The sequence below is a fragment of the Ixodes scapularis genome, unplaced genomic scaffold (genome assembly GCF_016920785.2).
Source record: "Ixodes scapularis isolate PalLabHiFi unplaced genomic scaffold, ASM1692078v2 PGA_scaffold2__306_contigs__length_199485367, whole genome shotgun sequence".
NCBI classification, from domain to species: Eukaryota; Metazoa; Arthropoda; class Arachnida; order Ixodida; family Ixodidae; genus Ixodes; species Ixodes scapularis.
In genome coordinates this window covers 115,766,418-115,785,634 of record NW_024609857.1, presented here as the reverse complement: position 1 = coordinate 115,785,634, position 19,217 = coordinate 115,766,418, and the positions used below count along the sequence as shown (strand labels likewise).

Sequence of the window (19,217 nt, the reverse complement as noted above, 5' to 3'; positions counted from 1 at the left end):
AAGAAATGCGGGGCGTGGCGAGTCACAAGCATCTCATTATCACTCAGCAGCCAATCAGGTTGCAGCATCAGACGATGAAGACCCAATCACAAAGCAAGAAACGTAAACATAACGAATCACGCCCCGCGTTTCTTAGTTTCTTAGGCTTTAAGCGACTATAGCGGGGCCAACTAAGCTAGTCAGGAGACAGCCGTCAGTATAGCAAACGGATGCCAACCGTTGCCACTTAGAGGAACTCCCCACGCGGATCAGGTATAAACAAGAATAAACTGTTCTTTCGCTTATTTTTTTAATTAATATTTTGTATGTTTTCTTTACCTTGGGGAGTCCACCTAGATTATTAACATTTTTTTCGAGCATTACGGAATTAAACCTTTGCCGTCTTCAATAGTACGTCACCAATGTAAACAGCTCTGTTTTATTATGTAACGTAACAACAACCAACTAGCTTGTGTAGCCATCTTGATTGTTGCCGTGTCGCTCTATAATATTTCGCACCCCGTCCAACTAGTCCGTAAACGGCAGCGTCCGGTTTGTTCCACTTCAATACCCGAGGTTTGTGCAACTGAGGCGCGAAGTTCGATGTCACATACACAATTACTCGAAAGATTCGTTCATCACGCTCCCGGTGTCCGCCTTGGCAAGCGAGTGGGCCTGGTCCTGGGCTTCCATTTTCTGCTGGTCGGCTTCGGCGTTTTCTTCGACTTGCGCGTAGGCTTTGAGGACTGACTGGGCGAACAGCCGTAGAGGAGATTCACTCGAAGCACGTCGCTAGCACTGAGTCCCGGCTTGTCCCAGGTTTCTTGAAGCAGAGACCCGTCCTTGCCGGTCATGCTGTAGACGTCGTCGCTTCGCGTGAAGGTTGTCGATCCGTACAGCATGACTGAGCCGTAGTCGAACGGGTTCAGTATCCTGCTCTCGCTCGGATCCTGTTTCTTGAATTGATCCCATTCATCTGCGTGGAAGTTCCGCTTTTACGCAACGACAACAAACACCAGTGGACAAAACGATGCAAAAATGCTGTGCCTATTTGGCTTGTATATTGAAAAGGTACGTTTTTTTTTTTGTTTTTTTTTTATCCGATTTTATGATAAACTTTATGCAAGCCACGAGAGCGCAAGGTCGCTGCTCTGAACCGTTCTTCCGCAGAACGAGCGCTCACGTTAAAAAGCCATGTCTCAATGCCATGAGAACGGGTTAGGTGGCTCATCTATAGCTTTGGCTGCAGCCTCAGCTTATGGGTGAACAGAGTATAGTAAACGCCTTAGCGTTCTCCGCCATTCAGGACTATTAGCACCGAGATGTTTCGGTGGCGACCTCTTATGGTTTCCCTCCGTGACATAACGACTGGGATTTGCCTCGCCGTGACGTCACCAGTTGTTATTCTGGCTACTTACCATCGGGTGCAACGACGAGTTCGATGGTGTGTTTAAAAAGCAGAGTAGAAGCTAGGAGCTATCGCAATCCGTAACTAACACCGTCAAAGTTGACAATCTGACAGTGCGCATATGCCCATGGTTTGGCCAGTCGTGGAAAGCTGACCACAGCGACGCTTTTGGCCGCGCACATCGCTAATACTTCGTCTTACCTTGGCATGGACTAACTGTGAAGGTAGCACTCACTGCACGAGCGCTCGCGCAGCAGCCGAGGCTCTATCCAAAGCAAACATTTCGCGCTTTTAGCTACAGTGTACTTTTAGCATGCGCGGCTAACAATAGTTCACGGTAAGGTGAGACGAAGTACTCCACAAGCGAGCCATACTGCTGTGAACTGCCGCTGGTTCTAAAGCCTGGTTCAGACAATTGCGTTTGACTGCGTTTGATTGCGTTGCGGCTCCGAGAAACCAGGACATCCCTGTTGCTTATATCGCGTGCCAAGATGATTCCTTGAATTGGATTCTATGTTTCATACGAAGCACAGATGTGCCGGTGTTTCGCTTTCGATTCTCAACGTAACGCAGTCAAACGCACTCAAACGCAAGCGTCTGGACCGGCCTTAATGAACTCATGACGTGACGGCATTCCAACGGAGATTCACAGATCGCCACCGGACGCAATCTTGAAATCTGTTAATTCGCTTTAAAATCAGTTTATTGAATTTTCTGCGACCCCGTAACACTGGTCTATGCTAGTATTTCTCGGCTAGCGGCACAATATAAACCACGTCTAAACAAAAAGATAAGTGCAAATATTTCGTTTCCGCACCCCTTTGAGGGTGAACGAAGAATAGTTGTTTTATTCTGTCTCCTTACTTAAATTAAGTTTTCCCCATTAGTTTTCATGCAGACGCTCAGTTATTGGCGTCGTTTTCGGTGTTGATGAAATGAACAAGCATGGCCGAGTAGCTCCGTCAACGACAAAGCTCAGTAAGTACGACCAGAGACGTATTTGGACCGTATAAACCCATACTTACACTGCTTGTTTTTTCTTGTTTTTTTTTTTTTTATATAGTCATCTTGGCGGTTATTTTGATCGCCGAAGGGGTCGACCACCTTATAGCCGGCTTGTCTCAAGCTCGAATAAAGAGCAATATGACTAAAAATCAAGTTCCAGCCGGTGCTGGTTTATGTTCTCGACTGTTTTCTATTGTTACAAATACTCTACGCCCCATTCGGTGCCGGGTGCATTACAGGTGTGGTACATAAAAAATAGGACACAAACAGATGTATCTCTTCAAATCGCAGCTTCACCTTTTCAGATCATGCCACTCACGAAGTGCGACAAATGTAAGAAATTAGATACAAAAACACATATAATATAATTCCATTAAGCATTTTTAAACGCTTTTGATGTGTCACAATTAACAACATTTTCAGGGAGCCTGTTCCATTCATCGACTGTCCTAATTTAAAGAGAGTGCTTTTAGGTATCATTATGAATTCGCGGTATTTGAAGGGACCTGTTGTGCACCCCCCGTACTGTTCTAGACACACGTGGTTTCAGAAAGCAAGTCATGTCCTCATTCATTAAGTTTCGTGAGGGCATGAAAAAGAAATTCGATCTGGCAATTTGTCGTCTAATGTAAAGAGGAGGAAGTTTAAGCTGTGCAAGCATACTAGTAACCGAGTCTAGGCGACTATAGACCTTTTCCGCTTACTCTCGCCCCCAACCGCCAAGAAGGCACATCCGGTATGGGCGACGAAAAAATATTAAAACGTTTCAACCTGCAAATAGTAAAAAATAGAGGGGAGACAAAACGAGAATGGGTGACGGTTACGCTTATCTGCTAAATGCATTCTATTGGCGTGGCGACGGCAAAACAATGTTTTCGCCCATACTGGAAGTGACGACAATCCAAGATGACGGGGCCCTTGTGAAAAAGGTCTATGCCGGGACAGAATAGAGCGAGCCGCCTGCCTTTGAATTTTAGAGCGCAGCTCTTAGGCGCCCGTCTCCGGCTGGAGCGGCGTCGGCGTAACCGCGAGCCCCCCCCCCCCCCCTCCCCCCCGCCCCTCCCCCCCCCCCTCCCCCCTGAGGACTTCGGGTTCCTTCGGGTGGACCCCGGGTACCTTCGGCGACCTCGGGGAGGGGGGTCACGTGACCCCCCCCCCCCCCCCCCCCCCGTCAGTACCCTTCCCTCCTCCTCCTCAAGAGCTGCGTTCGGAACGTGTAACTTTGGCACACAGCCATTCTGCAGGTACACTGTGTTGTTTTAGTGGCGCTTGGAAAATAGTAGTTAAATACTTGGCAACTCATTCCGCATATCGCTTGAGAAATTTACTTGGGATGTTGTCGGGTCCAATTGACCTCTTTGTATTAATATCAAACAGAAGTGACAGGATGCCAGTTTCAGAAATGACAAGGTCTGGCATTGCCACATGAATGTCATCACTTTGTAGATGACTCACTGGAGAAATACTCGAATCAATAAAGATTGAACTAATATTCATTGAACTTAATTCTCGGCCATGGCAATGGGATCCGAGATGACAACGTTGTTCTCTACAATGTGATTTACTTGATGTGGAGACGGTGCAAGTTATCTCCAAATCCCCTGCGGCGCTGGTTCATGAACTGCGGAAGAGTCTCACCAAGTATTGTTTCCGGGAATCCCGATTTTTTTTTTTGTATTTAATTTATCTGAAAGACGTGCCACGTCATGCTTAGTAGCAGAGTTTGCGTTCAGTCGCCGTCTTATTTTTCGCTTTAGGAGAAAAATCTCGCGTGTTATTCAAGGATTTTCTTAATGTATGTGCTTTACTTTATTGGGAACATACGTTTCCAAATAATTAACCGACCGTTTTTTAAAAAAATTCCACAAACTGTTTACATCACACACCATCCAAACCAGATAAAGACAATTCTAAGTAATCCAATACACTGGCGTCATCAGCGTGACAGAAATCATGCGCTCAGCGACCGGGCGTTTGGTGGCTTTCGATGACAAGGCAATACTGCAAGATAAGGAAACAAGATTGTAGTCCGAAATACCTTCATGTACAGATACAGTAAAGTTACACAAGTGGCTGCTAAAAAAAAAGCAGGTCCAACATCGAACACGCTGCATTGCCTTCCCCTGTACCCTAATTTACAACTTTTGTCATCTTAAAATAAATGCCATGTCAACCAGCACTTGAGCGTGCTTAGAATCGGTAGTACCTAAAATTCCTAGATAAGAGCTTCCTACCAGTAGCGACATCCTTTGAAGCGCCGACTGCGTGACGGCGCAGGTTTTAGGAAGCTAATAGCGCGCGCACAGGCAGAAGACTAAACTGAATGACGCCATTTTGTTCCGGCAGAATGTGCTTTGTCATTTTTATTGGTTCTCATTACCTGTAAAGATAAGTATCAAGGAAATTTATCAGAACCTTCTTCATTGTTGTCCCAGCCTATATTAGGGAAATTAAAATCACCAGCACGTATATATTTTGATTTATTAACGAAATTTGCAGCAACGTAATCATAGATAACTTCCAAATCAGATAACGGGGAATCAGGGGTCCCACAAACTGCTCCAATTTCATAATCCGAACAACAAAAAGCAATTTTTCACCAAATACTTCCAGTGCACGGTAGGTCGTTCATAACATGTCAAGTAATCGATTTCTCTAAGATGACTGCAACCCCTCCCCCTCGTGTTTACCTGTCTTTGCGTATCATCTCTCTGGCTAGCGCACATAGGAAAACGTGGGGCGAAAGTGCATCAACATGGCGTCCGGTGAGATTTCGAGCCGGAAGTACGTCACGTGAAACCGCCATATTGGTTAAGTATACTAATGTATGGACTGCAGCGACACGCGATCTCCTTGCTTTGATCGCGCCCCGGCTGCCCGGACGCTCGTGCCGCAGATACGCAAGCGGCCTGAAGAGCGAGTGCCTAAATGTATAGCGCTTTGAGGTGCTCACACAGTTGAAATACGGCCTTTGAGCGAGAAATCTGAGTGTGCCAAACGAAGAAAGCGTGATCTCGTTGTTACAACACGGTCATCCGTCCCCATTAAGCCTGCCATTTTGGGCAGGCAGAAGATCACACACAGCCAAAAAAAAAAGAACAGGCAGCCGCAAGGACGTTTTGGGTGAATCAAGGAGACTGAGACTCACCAGCAAGGATGTTGCTTCTGTACACCTTGATGTAGTTGTCCCTGTCGATGCGTGCGTGCTCGTGTTCGAAGCCCAACGCATGCAAGAACTCGTGCAGGATGGTACCGTGCCACACACATCCAGAGCCCAGGCTTAGCTCCTGAGGGCCGCCCACGCGACCGATGTGGGACTCGCAGCTGACAGAGAGAAAAGTGGCGCAATCAAAACTAGCAAAGTCTGTATTTTCCCCCCCGATGTCTGATGATTAAAGGGGTACCCCGAAGTTTTTTTTTTTTTTTTAGCTACCCATACTACGGTCATTAGGTTACCTGGTCAGCAGTCGTTTCGTCACGCTATGGGAAAGTTTCCCCTGGGGACAAATTGAAGCAAGAAAGGCGCGCTGCCGACGTAGAGTCCACCAATCAGATCGCTCGGATAACCTAACGGACGGACATGGGATCCGAGAAGCCACCACGGAGGAAGTCGCTGAATACGTCTACTTTTTCATAAAACCCCACAAACCCGTCGAAAAGATGGACAATTGTAAGAGCCACCTGTGGCTGAGACTTAGGGGTCATACTATCTCGAAACAATTGAAATGCCATCTAAGGGGTGCTGCATCAGCGATAAAATAAATTATGAACATTTTCATAATATAATTTTAAACATATTACTATGTTCCACTTTTCTTTTGTTATACATTAATTAGCGCATCTTACGGTGACAAAATTTACAACGGTCGAAACCGCCGAAGTTTCCGGAGCAGTAAGCAGCTTTTCTAAGAACCGGGCCCGAAACCAGCACATTGGAATAGCCGAGATTTGCTCTTCCTGACATGCTATTTAGTACTTCTATAATCATGATAGCCATTTAGAAAAGGACAAATGACGGCGATGCCAGCAGACAACATTCCGCGCTTTCCAGTGGCGTGGCGTCACCGGCTCTGGAAGACATGCAGGTCGAGGAGGCAGTTTAGAATACAAAGTTGGTCATGTACTTGTTCCGAGCTGCTGAGTGAGTGCTTGTGTGAGCTTTGGCGGCATTCATTTCATCCCACAAGACGTCTTATAATGCGTTGGAAACAAATCTAATACTGCCTACACCGTGAATCTACACGTGCCGCTAACGTCACTTCAGGGTTGCGAGCAGAAACTTTCAGTTTAAAAAGTGGTCAAGGCCAAATTGTGAAATTTATCATTTTCGCGAAAACCAAACTCTTTAAACACAGTAGTTGCGGTACTATGATAAAGCAATCTCAAGTGCCACGTTCAGTCATTTTTTATGTAGATTAGCGGCCATAAAAGAACAGCGGTGGATTATTGAGGAATTTAACCTGACTACATCGTAAAATCTATCCCTGCGGAGAGTTTTGTAGTGCTCCAATGGCTACGGTTGCATATGCGGGCACCACAAAAGCGAGCTGACTCGAAAAACGATCGGACTGCGCAAAAGCATGACCTGTTTCTCTCGCACATCATGAAACATAGTATACGTTCGTGAAATGAAGTATCTAGCATTATATCATGTCAGCACGTAATATACGCGATCAAAAGCCTTGCCGTTTGTTTGGCCCCCAGCTGAATAAGATTATAGAGTTCCGTGTTTTCGGTAAATACTGAGAAATCGTCAAAATCAGCCTCCGAGCCGGATTTTCTTTTTTATAATAAAAGAAAGCAAAGTTTTGTAAGTTTAAATTGTCCCTGAAAAAATATAAAAAAAAAAATAACGATGTTTCACGGGAATTAAATTTCTATCCATAGCTTAATTCTTGGGTCGACCGTGAACGCAGCTCGCACTGAACTCTCTACGGGGATGTTTCTTTGTTAAAAACCTTATTTCGTTTTCTTCCCTTGTCGGCATTGGCACATTTTCCAGTTATTAGGGCCCAGGCGGATCTTCGCCTGTACAACGAGCGGGAAGAATCGGTGCCTGCATATAGAAAGCTCAAACTTTCACCGAATGTACACTGGGCAGGTAAGTGTTACCGTGTGAAATTTCAATACGTAATTCTCTTACTGTAAAAAAAAAAAGAGAGTAAAAGATTTGCCAAAGTCAAGGTTGGCCGCGTTCGCAGACGATGGAGTTTGGCACTACCTCTCAATAGGCGCTCGCTCGTCTGCTCGCCGCGCCTACCGGGTAATGGCGCCACAAGTAAATAGCATCGCTTACTCGGTCGTCTACAAACGCGCACAGGCTTGAATTTGGCAAGTTTTTCGCTCACACTTTCTACAAAAAGATAACTATGTCTTGAAATTTCGCACGGTAAAACTGACCTGCTCCGTGCACATTTGGTGAACGTTTGAGCTTCCAACGGGCATGCAGGTACCCAATTTTCCGGCTTGTTTTCCAGTGGAAGGTCCCCTGGCGACACCCTATACATTGTCTGGAGATTGAGGAATCCCGTGCTTGTGTTGTATTTTCTTAAACATAAGCCCCGATAAACGCCGGGTTATTTTTTCCAACTCCAAAAACTGACGCCGGAAAACACCGAATCTTTTAAAAAACTAAATTCCGAAAAAAAAAAAAACGCACCCTGAATTCGAAGGGAAAAAAAGAAAGCACGGAAGCCTAGTTATGATTTCTTCTGTACAGATATTTCTGTTCCCAAAAGCAAATATCTATGCCTCTTTTCTTACCGGCGAACAAAAGGCATAACGAGCAGTCCCAACAATATTCTGTCGTGCTTTTTTGTTTTTACACAAAATATCCAACGACTTGTTCTCACATGTGATCTTGTTTCACGAGATCACCTGCACCGAGTCTCTTTCTTGCTGTGACGTTGAAGGTAAAGAACACAAAACCGTATTGAAGTCGATACAGCAAACCATGTCTCAATGGTCAGTATTGAATAGTTGTTAATTCCTGAAATTTGATGGAAACAAGAAGGAATTTATAGACTTCCCAGCTGGGACCGAAATTCCTATACGTACTACCCTGTGACCCTTTTCACGCCTGCTTTGTTTTGTAAACGTTGGAAAAAAGCGCTATGACAACAGACTTGTGCGTATCTCAAATACTCTACTCAAGAAACCTATTTTAAATACTTTTTGAAGTATCTTTGTATCTTGCAAATACTTTTTATTGCGAGTTTTTGATACCGTATTTTAATTACATTTTTGAGTATTTTGTTCCCATTATCTCAAATACATTTTTGAAATTCCACTATTTTCTGAGTTTTTTGGTATGGAGTGACACATGCCTGGCACGAGGGAACGTGAACATTCTTTCCAGCGACCAAATCCTATTGCTAGCAGCAATAAGCTTCGGTGACTACTCGCCTGACAACAGGCGAGAGGTATCGTCTGTTGTCAGACGAGACTTTCTCAGACGATCATAAGTCGTTCCGATCAGGCCTTGATCTCTGACTTATTGGCGCATCCGCCGGCTGTCTGACACGAAACACCGTGAGACCCAAGGCGGCCTCGTCAGCACGAAAACATAACACAATTTACCCTGATATTATAAAAGCCATCTTCTCGACACTCACTTGGCTGCAAAACACTTCCTTCAATTGCTTTCCCTTCTGCTATACTTATACACTTTCAGGCTGTCACACTCATCATGATGGAAGACGAAGTTTCTGTCCTACAGTGGCCGTGCATAAAACCTGATTTTGAATGTGTGTCAGAGAAAGGCAGCAATGTGCAAGTGAAATGCAAACCATGCCTCCCCAAGGCGAAGATACTATGTTGAAATACAGCGCGACTGGGACGAGGACACACAGAGACGAAGAGAACACAACTCGCCCAGTTATCCACCCTTATCGAAGATACTCTCCGTTGGCAAAGCTTCAAATTTCAATATCCGGAAGCACCTGAAGGTGCGTTTACATTTTTATTCTTGCTTTCAGGCTTCAGCTCTAGATGTACAATTGTTTAATTTTATCTCAAAACATTTGCATTCGAAACAACTCCTCTATGTATTTATTTCACTCTAACAACAATGAAGATAAAAGATCCTAATGAGTTTAGTATCGCATTTGGCAATTGTACTGCCTCTTGTCAAGGTAGATCAAAATTATGCGGCAGCTTCGATATCCGACGAGAAATTCGAGAATCAGCTTCTGTTGCGTGCTACTAAACCATTCTCGTAAACCTGATTTCCGCAACTGTATAATTCTGTTTGTCGCTAAGGTCGATACAAATTACGCAATGCGGAAGTATCTCCAAGAGTAATCGAAATACATTTATCAGTGTTTGTACTCTACTCAAAATACTTTACAGCGAAAGTAACTTGCGTAGTATTTTAAATACTTTATGAAGCAGGTATTTAGTAACTTAACTGAAATGCTTTTATCGATTATTTTGTCTAACACTAAATGACAGTAATCAGGAGCGTGAAAAATTCGTTCTCCGGTGTTTGACAGCTTCAATATTTGCATAGAAGGAGCGCGAGATCAACTGGAAATCCCGCAGTTTTTTATTTAATTTAAATGACAGAAAAAATCAATTTGTCACCGCAGTCTTTAACACGTAATAAAGAAAACATAACACGAAAAAAAAATTGCAAAGAACTAGGACAGAATGAAAATTGGTAAATGATTACGCTTAATTTGGACACCTTTCAATCGCCGAATGGTGTAATTTAGTTATCGCAGCTCATTGCTGCACTTGCTGTTGTCGCGCTTTCGACCTGGTGCAAGCTTGGCCTCAAAATTCATCGCTTCGATACGTTTCTTTCTTCTCACTTACGCAATAATAAAAGATGGCGGCGGTCACGCCAGACAGGTCTTCGTATAGCTGTAGCTTGCGTCATCAAACGTCGTAATCGAACTAGCGGAAAGAGCAGCAGACTTGTGCCTAGTCTGCGTTTCACCTTCCGATAGACTGCAACGGACGCTACGACCCGGTTGTACCAGAACATCCAGCGTTGCGAATATATCACGTGACTACGCGCCCCGCACGTCGCTGGTTTTCAACCGAAGGTCACGTGATACCTACGCGACATAGGATTGGCTTAGATGGATTGTAATGTCCTCTGCAGCCCACCGGAAACCGAAACGGACAATAGCGCACTAAGCAGTTTTCTAAGTTCTTGAACAATGCTTTACTCAAATACGCTCACCTGTCTTACAGCAAAGTGGAAAGTTGGGCCAGTTGGTTCATGGGTCTTTAAATAATTAAAAGCGCCGAAAAAGACGAGGACAAAGAAATGGGACGAGCGCCTTGTGTCGTTCCACTTCTTTGTCCTTGTCTTTTTCGGCGCTTTTAATTATTTAAAGAACCTGTCTTACATTCACCACCTCAAATAAAGCACCCGTCACTACGTCCATAAACCACCAAAACGGCTCAAATGTTTGAGCAGTAAAAAATATGCTCGCAGTCACATCAAAAACAGAAAAGAAAGTTTTTCGAATTATTTTAGTCGCTGCAAGAAGTAGTCCGAACAAGATTTACTTACAGGAGGAAGGAACTATCATTTTTGCTTTTGAAACGCCTACGCCTTGATAAAATATCGGCAAGCTGATCTAAAATTCACACCGAACAAGGGAGTAAATCAGTTACACACCGGGAGCAGCTGGACTTTGTTTGGGGGCGGTTCTTGAGGTGAATACGGATATAGACCTCTGTACCGCCGGCAGAGTTTGGAATGGTAAGCACTGGTTATGGCCTGATTGGAAGCTTATCTGCTGGTTGGTAGACAGCTGTTTGCACATTTGGAACAATGCAATGTCAAGTAACTTATGGGTCATATCAGGAGCGCTTCGAGGGTCTATTCACGGGTCGCTATCTATTTTATACGTCACTGATAATCTCCGGGGATTCGAAGCCTCAGTAAAAATCTAAGGCTCTTCGACGATACAATCGCCTGTTCATCAATCGGGACATCCGAACACTCGGATGTCTTTTTTTTTTTTTTACTTACTCCTGTGTCACGCGGCAAGTGAGTTATTTAATTTTGCTGTTAGCACATTTTCCTCAGCTGATGCTTTTATCTGGCACGTAACTGGAATGCGAGTCACCGATGTTTCTTTTATCATATTCTGGGCTTGCTTTTGATTGAGTGTTTTCCTGTGGGCTTGCGTTATTTTTTGTTTTTTTGGTACATATGCACGTGCGTATTTCTACCCTCACAACTATGTACCCCCCCCCCCCCCCTGCAATATTGCCTTCGGGCGCTGCGGGGTAACCCGAAATAAATAAATATATAAACCACTTTTGAGCGAAGTAAACCTTACCTGGTACTACCGGGGAACGTCGGGCTAAAAACAACACAAAAAGGCGACGTCTTTGCATGGCCCGCGAATGGCAAAGTTTTTGTGTGAAAAGCTTATGGAGCACGTAGGCGCATCAAAAGCAAGATGACATCGAAGATCTCTAGGCAATATAGGCTAGGCACCTTCATTGCTTGTGCTTTTGGAACATGTGGCCTCCGCAAAAGTTACTCTTTCTACAAATGTAAAAATATTAATAAAATATTTATTTATTTAAGCACGCGACTTGCGAGGAACAAAACTATTTAGTCTGGTTTTCTCAGCTTTGGTGGACACACCGGTCTACTTCTTGATTTTCACGACGCGTTGCGTACCAACCTTAATCAGATTTCAAAGCACGGGTTCGCGTATGTCGCTAGCTTAACCTCCTCTCTTACAATGATATGGCTTAACATTCTTTCGCAGTTCCGCTCCCGCTGCCGTTGGCGAGAAAAGATTCTATCTCCCGCTGCAGGTAGGGGGCGGGTGTGGAGGACGTTTTGTAATTGCGAACAATTATCAGACTTTGGGACTGAGATGTCGATCGAGAGATGGTGACGCTTCGTGCTTTGCTGCATTTCCATTAATAGAAGCACGCTCTTTTTAGTGTGAGATTGTTGCTGTACCCGTTCCGGCTGATACAGGCGTCCGCCCAAACTAGATTACAGAAAAGGGCTATAGTGAAAGGGTGCGAACTATAGAGGCGAGACTGATAGCTTCATACCAAACAATTACACTTCACAGCTGTTTCATTTTGGAGCCGAATAGCTTTTATCATATTCTTATTGCCGAAAGTTACGGTTTCACACGCAGTATTAACCGTTTCGATAAGCTATTTCCCACAGGTGGTGTTGTTCCTGCTATAGGTGTAAATTTTCCTTGAATTCTGCAAGCATGCTTGATCGCGGTTTTTTTCGCGTTATGAATATTTTTTCTTGTGACAGCAATAAAAATGGGTGGCTGTACTAAGTCCAGTAAGTAAATGTATATATAAAAGGCAAGAGATGGTTTTTTGAGTTGGCTTGTGCACACTAGATCGACTTCTAGAAGGTTGAAACATCTCTTAAACTGAAACTGACGCCAATATAAACATTTCAACAAATCAACAATAATGGGATTGGGAGAAGGCTCAACAACCTAGGATATTTCCATTAATATTTAGTCGAACTATTCTGTAAAGAAAGATACTGGCAAGCGAATGCCACTTTGGTGGCATATTCTAGATCTGCCAGACAAAGTTCTCCGGCAGCAGAAAACGCAAGCCAAGGCGAGCTATTTTTCAAACCTGCAAGCTCGCTTCTGTGCTTGTCAGATTTTGGCATTTGTGTTAGTGCATCTGGCCTGGGGAAGCTTTTGTACCGGCGAGCGGTCGTGTATCACTACTGCGTGATGCACGTTAAAGACCCCAGTCTAGCGGTTGTACTGCACTGGCTAAATTTTTCATCTACAGTTGAGGGACTCGTGTCCCGTTCAGGCAGACAGAGTTCTAGGCTGTATAAACATACACAGAACCCAATTTTTTTACACCTTGCATGGCTATATATATGGATTTCTATTCACTACTTAAAGTTTGTGAGGGCCATCACCGAAGATATTAGTCTGAGTTGCTCTCACGGTCTGAGTATACATACCTCAGACTGCAAAGACCGTCTCAAGCGCAATAGTCAGATCTCACCAGCCGTTTCGGCTGTACGCCACCGCTGCAGCAATTCTTCAACGGAGCTTTAGCCGTTATGCGCATGCAGGAACCTCGCTGGAGCTCCGCGCATGCAGAGCACGAGAAAGCACGAGCTGTCTCGCGCGCTGCCGCCTGCCACTGTAGAACCATAGGGGTCGACAAAGCCCCGTGGTCCTACCGTGGAACTGTGCAGGACTGCTGACTATAGACTGGCAGAGTTGTCCCTCTATTTACAATACTAGAAAATTCCCACCCTAGCTCTTTGAGAGGCTGGTCTCCCAGGGAATAGCAGCATCCCTGGTTACTTCGCCTATAAAAACCCTTCCATACCAGGCTTTCCAAACGGCAGCGCTGCGCTTTATATCCAGAGAGCCATTCTTCACCACACCGTGGATGTCTCTGACCTCTGCACAGTTAACCGGGACCTCGTTGCAGTGCGCGCTGAGATTGCCGGGCGGCGCCTCACTGTCATTTCAGTTTATGTCCGCTCAGGAGGTGGCACTGCGGAAGTCACCGGCTTAGTGGATTGATTGCGCACCAGGCTCGTCGATCCCCTCTTGATGTGTGAGCACTGTAATGCTCATCATAATCTTTGGGGTGGCACCAGAGAAGACGGAATGTTTGCAGAACAGTTTGCGGAACACAACCTTGTTCTGTCCAATGAGAATTCCCCGAATTTCCTCTGGCCTCCCAGCACTTTCAGTGCCATTCACGTCACTGGCCACTCACCGGAGATTCCACTGTCATGGCGAGTTACAGCCGACACCATGGGCAGTGACAACTTCCCATTCTTCATCGACATCATAGGCCTTCACCGTCTTGGGGCCCACGAAGTGTCAATTATTCATTGGGACCGGTTGCGAGACAACATGGCGTGGACTACAATACCCCTCCTAGTGGCCATCAGTCACGCTGCTAAGAAAGCCGCAGTCAGGGCAACCGTGCCTACATCTTCCCCCACACCCGAGTGGACCCTCCTAAACATGTGTGCATAAAGACGGCGACTCCAGCGACTCCTGCGACGTAAAGGTGGCGTGGCCCTCAAGACCCCGTTTAACAGGATTGACGCTGCCCTCCGACGTTGCGCCAAAGAATGCCGCAAGCGGCAGTGGGTACGATCTGCTCTTCGGTGGATGCAACCACACCAGCCCGTCGTGTCTGGAGGCTTATGGAAAGTTTATATGGGAAAAGTAAGTTCAGTCTACCATTCGTTTCTCTGGCCCTTAGCACGGGATGTTACTAATGACCCTGGCTCAAGACATTGCCACTCTATATGCCGCTGCCGTCTCCCTGCCAAACCCGTGCTGCCGTGCCGATAAAACACCCTGAGGGCATGCAGGCGACGAGGGGCACCAGGACCAAACGGCGTCACAACTCAAATACTGCAGAATCTGCCTGATTCACACTACCAGGAACTCCTTCTCTGGTTCAATGGTATCTGGACTTCATCTGAATTTCCAGCAGTTTGGCGACGGGCATAAGTGGGCCCCATAATCAAGAACGGTAAACCCGCAGGTGACTTGTTGTCCTAGCGGCCGGTGTCCTTCACCTCATGCGTTGCCAAGCTCTTCGAGCGACTGGTACACGCCCGTTTGATCTGGTGGTCGGAGGAACACCACCTCCTCCTGATAACTCTCCACTCAAGACAGCATCCTGGGCATTGTCAGTGCAATGTGACAGGCTGCAGCTGACCGCAAGTCTACCCTGGCGGCGTTCTTCGACATCCAGGCCGCCTTCGAAAATGAGGAACCGGGATCAGTCCTCGCCCAACGAACCTCATTGGGTGTCACGGGGAGAGTTCTTGGCTTCCTCGAGGGCTTCCTCTCCAACCGTTCTATCCAAGTCAATTGGACAGCACACTCAGCTGATCAAGACCTGTGCACCGCGGTCTACCCCAAGGTAGCGCCCTCTCGCCTCTACTTTTTAGCATCGCCATCGCAGGTCTCCTAGCCGCTCTTCTCAACTCAAGGAACCCGATCGGAATCTCCATGTATGCTATTGCTATTAATGCAAAGGTGCAAGCGAGCTGGACAAGAGTGACGATAATAATTCCTGGAAAGGGTGAGCAAGGGAGACAAAGGACAAACAGATCTCGAAACACAGCTGAGTGATTGGAGTGTGACCGCAAAAATCCGCCTCGTCCTGGTATCAAATCAGGTACCCCTCCGTTTCGAGTGGAGCGCTTTACCAAATGAGCTTACCAGGAGTTTGACGTCCGTACAGCAAACATTTTATCAGCTGCCACCAGTCTAAACACCAACAAGGATGAACGGCCTGCATTTTAAGGTTATTATGATAATGCAATTAATTCAATGGTGCAAGCGAGCTGGACAAGAATGACAATAATAATTCAAGGAGAAAGGGAACAACGGAGCAGAGGACAAACACAAATCTCCAAACAGAGCTGGCTGATTGGAGTTTCGTGTTTGGCCTTTGTCCCCTTGTTCCCTTCTACAGGGATTATTGTCTTCATCTCGATGCACGCGGACGAATTATGCATCTGGGTCTCTAGTTTCCGGCACCCGACCTTTTTAAGGGTCATAATGCAATCTACCATAAACAAGATCAAGGCTTTCCTCGAGGGACAAGGTCTTTCAATTTTCGTCCACAGGTCTGCAGCCATGTCTTCCCAGAAAAGAACCACCGCTTCCTGGAAATTAAGCTCCAACTGGACTCCCAGCCCCTGCGCTTTGTGTCAAAGCAACGCTTTTTCGGCATTGCACTTGAAAATCGCTGCTAGTGTTACCACCAGGTGAAGACTGTTACGGCTTCCACCTTTTCTTCCCGGAACGCTGTGCGACTGGTAGGAGTGTAGAACTGGCTAACTCTGCCCGATCCATGCCGACCCTTCACTCTTCTTTGGTGGTGAGCCGGCTCATCTACAGCTTACCATGCATGGACCTCCTTCCCATCGAAGCCGACAAGCTCGAACGGCTGCACCGTCAGGACCCAAAATTGCAGGCACCAAAATTAACCAGATTTGTGCACTCGATATGTTTAATTTCGTGGTAATTTTGAGGAGTGCATTTCAAAGCGCAGCTCCGCCCACTTCCGGCTTGAGCGCCGTCGCCGTCGCCGTCGGAGTCGTAACCGAGCGGTGCATTATGGGTAAAATTCCCCGCTAAATTTAGCGGGAAAATTTCCCCACTAAATTTAGCGGAAAATGTTTCCCGCTTAATTTAGCGGTAAAGTTTTCCGCTAAATTTAGAAGAAAAACTTTACGCTAAATTTAGCGGGGAATTTTCCCGCTAAATTTAGGGGGAATTTTTTTCGCTAACTTTTGTGGGGAAATTTTTTCCGCTATATTTAGTGAGGACATTTCCCCGCTAAATATACGAAAAAAGTTTCCCGCTAAATATAGCGAAAAATTTCCCCGCAAAATTTAGCGGAAAAAATTTCCCCTAAATTTAGCCAGAAAATGTCCCTGCTAAACTTAGCGGAAAGTTTTCCCGCTAAACTTAGCGGGAAAATGTACCCGCTAAATTTAGCGGAAAACTTTTCCCGCTAAATATAGCGGGAAAATTTCCCCGCTAAATTTAGCGGAAAGTTTTTTTCCGCCAAGGTTAGCGGGAAAAATGTTCCGCTAAATTTAGCGGAAAAAATTTCCCGCTAAACTTACCGAGAAAAAATTTCCGCTAAATTTAGCGGGGAAATTTTTCTGCTAAATTTAGTGGAAAATTATTCCCGCTAAATTAAGCGGAAATTTTTTCCCCGTAAATCTAGTGGCGAATTTTTTCCGCTAAATTCCCGCACTAAATTTAGCGGAAAATTTTCCCCTATATAGGAGGCGAGCAGGAGAGGAGGAGGGCCATAGCCTTCTCTGCGTACGTTCCCATCCTCCTTTTCAAGAGCTGCGCTCAGATTCGGCGTTACAGGGGATTGTAAACGTCTCATTTTTTTCTGGTAAATATATTTAACATAAATGCCTTAAGATGTATGGCTTTCCACGCAACATTTATTATGGAGGTTCACATTCTTGGTGTGAAATCCCATAGCGATGATAATTAAAGTGGTAAGGCACCTGAAGTGACCAGTACGAACTGTAAGTATAATTTCAATTTTAAGTAATATCATTGCATTGCTGTGGGGCAGTGTTACTTGGTGTAAACATAATCACTAGGGTAGAACGTGGTGATAGGAAAAGCGTTGTTCATATCCGTTGTTACTCTGTGTACCTTTCGGCCTCCTTAAAGTGTAGTATAATATTCAAGTAATGTATAGTCATTTTCTATTGTAGTAAGCATTGATGTATTTCAACATAAGCGCACCAAAATCACAGAAACACTTTATATTTTATCGTCAAATAATTATTTAAGCGTTTGTGTTATTTTTCTGAGCTAAGGCGTTTCATTAAATCGAAAGGCCTGCCTAAGTGGGAATGCACGTTGAAACCTCGGAGAAACCTAAATGAGGCCTGCTTGAAAAAAACTGAGTCAGCCAAGCAAGCCGATCCAGCGTCACCTTCTGGACGCAGCAAACAAGCTGTAGTGCCAGGTACAGAAGAAGCTTTCTAACCCACGCACAAGCAACGGATTGTTGCGTGTGTAGTTCGACCTATACATTTATCAATGGGCCTTTCATGGCAAGGGCGAAGATCTTGGCAAGGGGCTTATTTGCGAAAAACGTGATTTCGGGAGACTTGGCCACTTGGAAGGTTGGGATTGCAGAAGCATTAATTTCCTAGAGGCAGTGTGCATTGAAATTTTCGTTAGGGTGAAAGGCGTTCTGCGGCGTCCAAAGCCTTCTGTAGGAGGTTTCATCTTGTGTTTCTCTTGGAAGTTTTGCACCCTTTTATTCTACCGCGGTGAGGCCCTCTGCAATAAAACTTAGTGAAAATGCTAGTGAGATTTCTGTCGAAATTCAAGGAGAGTTTCTAAAGTTTACGCTTCAAAACCATACAGTGTTAAACATTGCTCTGCAGAGAAGAACTCTTGGGAAGTCATACCTTGATACTGCTCAGCAGCACCTGTCCAACACTCCTTAGCTGAGGTCTTGCGACCATTTAGAGCTAATGTTTACTGAACTTGCCCAAAAGGTTGAGCATTTGGCTCGGAAACAACAGGAAAGCAAAAATGCTAGGTTTCTAGACGAAAAAAGGCGCGTGACAGCGGCCATAAGCTCACTCGAAGGAAACGCTATAAATGATCACCAAACTGAGCACTTTTGACGGAAAATATTAGGGTTCCTCAGGACCATCTTGAGCAGAATCTATGCGAGAATGCCAAACAGAGGCAGGAAGTTTCCGAGCTGCGCCATACTAATAAATTCCTCAAAATGAAATGCGCCGAACTGATGAACGAGAACTGGGCTTCAAAGACCGTTCTAGAGATTCGTGAAATGCAGCTCAAAAAAGGGATACACATCGGAGAAGACTCGTAACAAACTGACAGAGGAAATTGCGATTTGCCGCCTACGCGATTCGCGTGTCACTGGACGAACTGTTGGGCAGTTTTGGCTAGACCTTGAAGAAGTGCTCCTGAAAGATTGTAAAGGGTTATTGCATGGAGTGACCTGCAGTGAGCAAAAAGAAATATTCCTGCAGCCGTGTGCACATAAACCCTTTCGAGGCGAAGGAATCACTTCCTATAGGAATCTTTGCAGTGATGTCCAGCGCACAGTTCGCAAAATCGCAGTAATGTTTGACGAGCACGCTGTAAGTAACACCTTCTGGCAAGACGTTTCTCACACTACAGATAACATATTCAGAATGGAACAGCGCGAATTTTACAGGGACAGAGGAAGGAACTGGACAGGACGAGCGCTCGCCCTGTCCATGTTCCTTCCTCTGTCCCTGCAATATTCGCGCTGTTCCCTTATGAATACATAC

The 19,217-nt window shown here is 45.4% G+C and overlaps 1 protein-coding gene across 1 annotated transcript in view; it reads right to left on the bottom strand.

The window, feature by feature from the left end:
- Nucleotides 1-275: 275 nt before the first annotated feature.
- Nucleotides 276-19,217, bottom strand: part of LOC8036834 (astacin-like metalloprotease toxin 5) — a 34,356-nt gene continuing 15,414 nt past the window's right edge. The window contains exons 5-6 of the mRNA XM_029979069.4: nt 5,541-5,716; nt 276-955 (exon numbers count right to left, since the gene is read on the bottom strand). Coding sequence (XP_029834929.3) covers nt 618-955; nt 5,541-5,716 — 514 coding nt within the window. The 3' untranslated portion in view covers nt 276-617. The remainder of the gene's footprint in view (nt 956-5,540; nt 5,717-19,217) is intronic.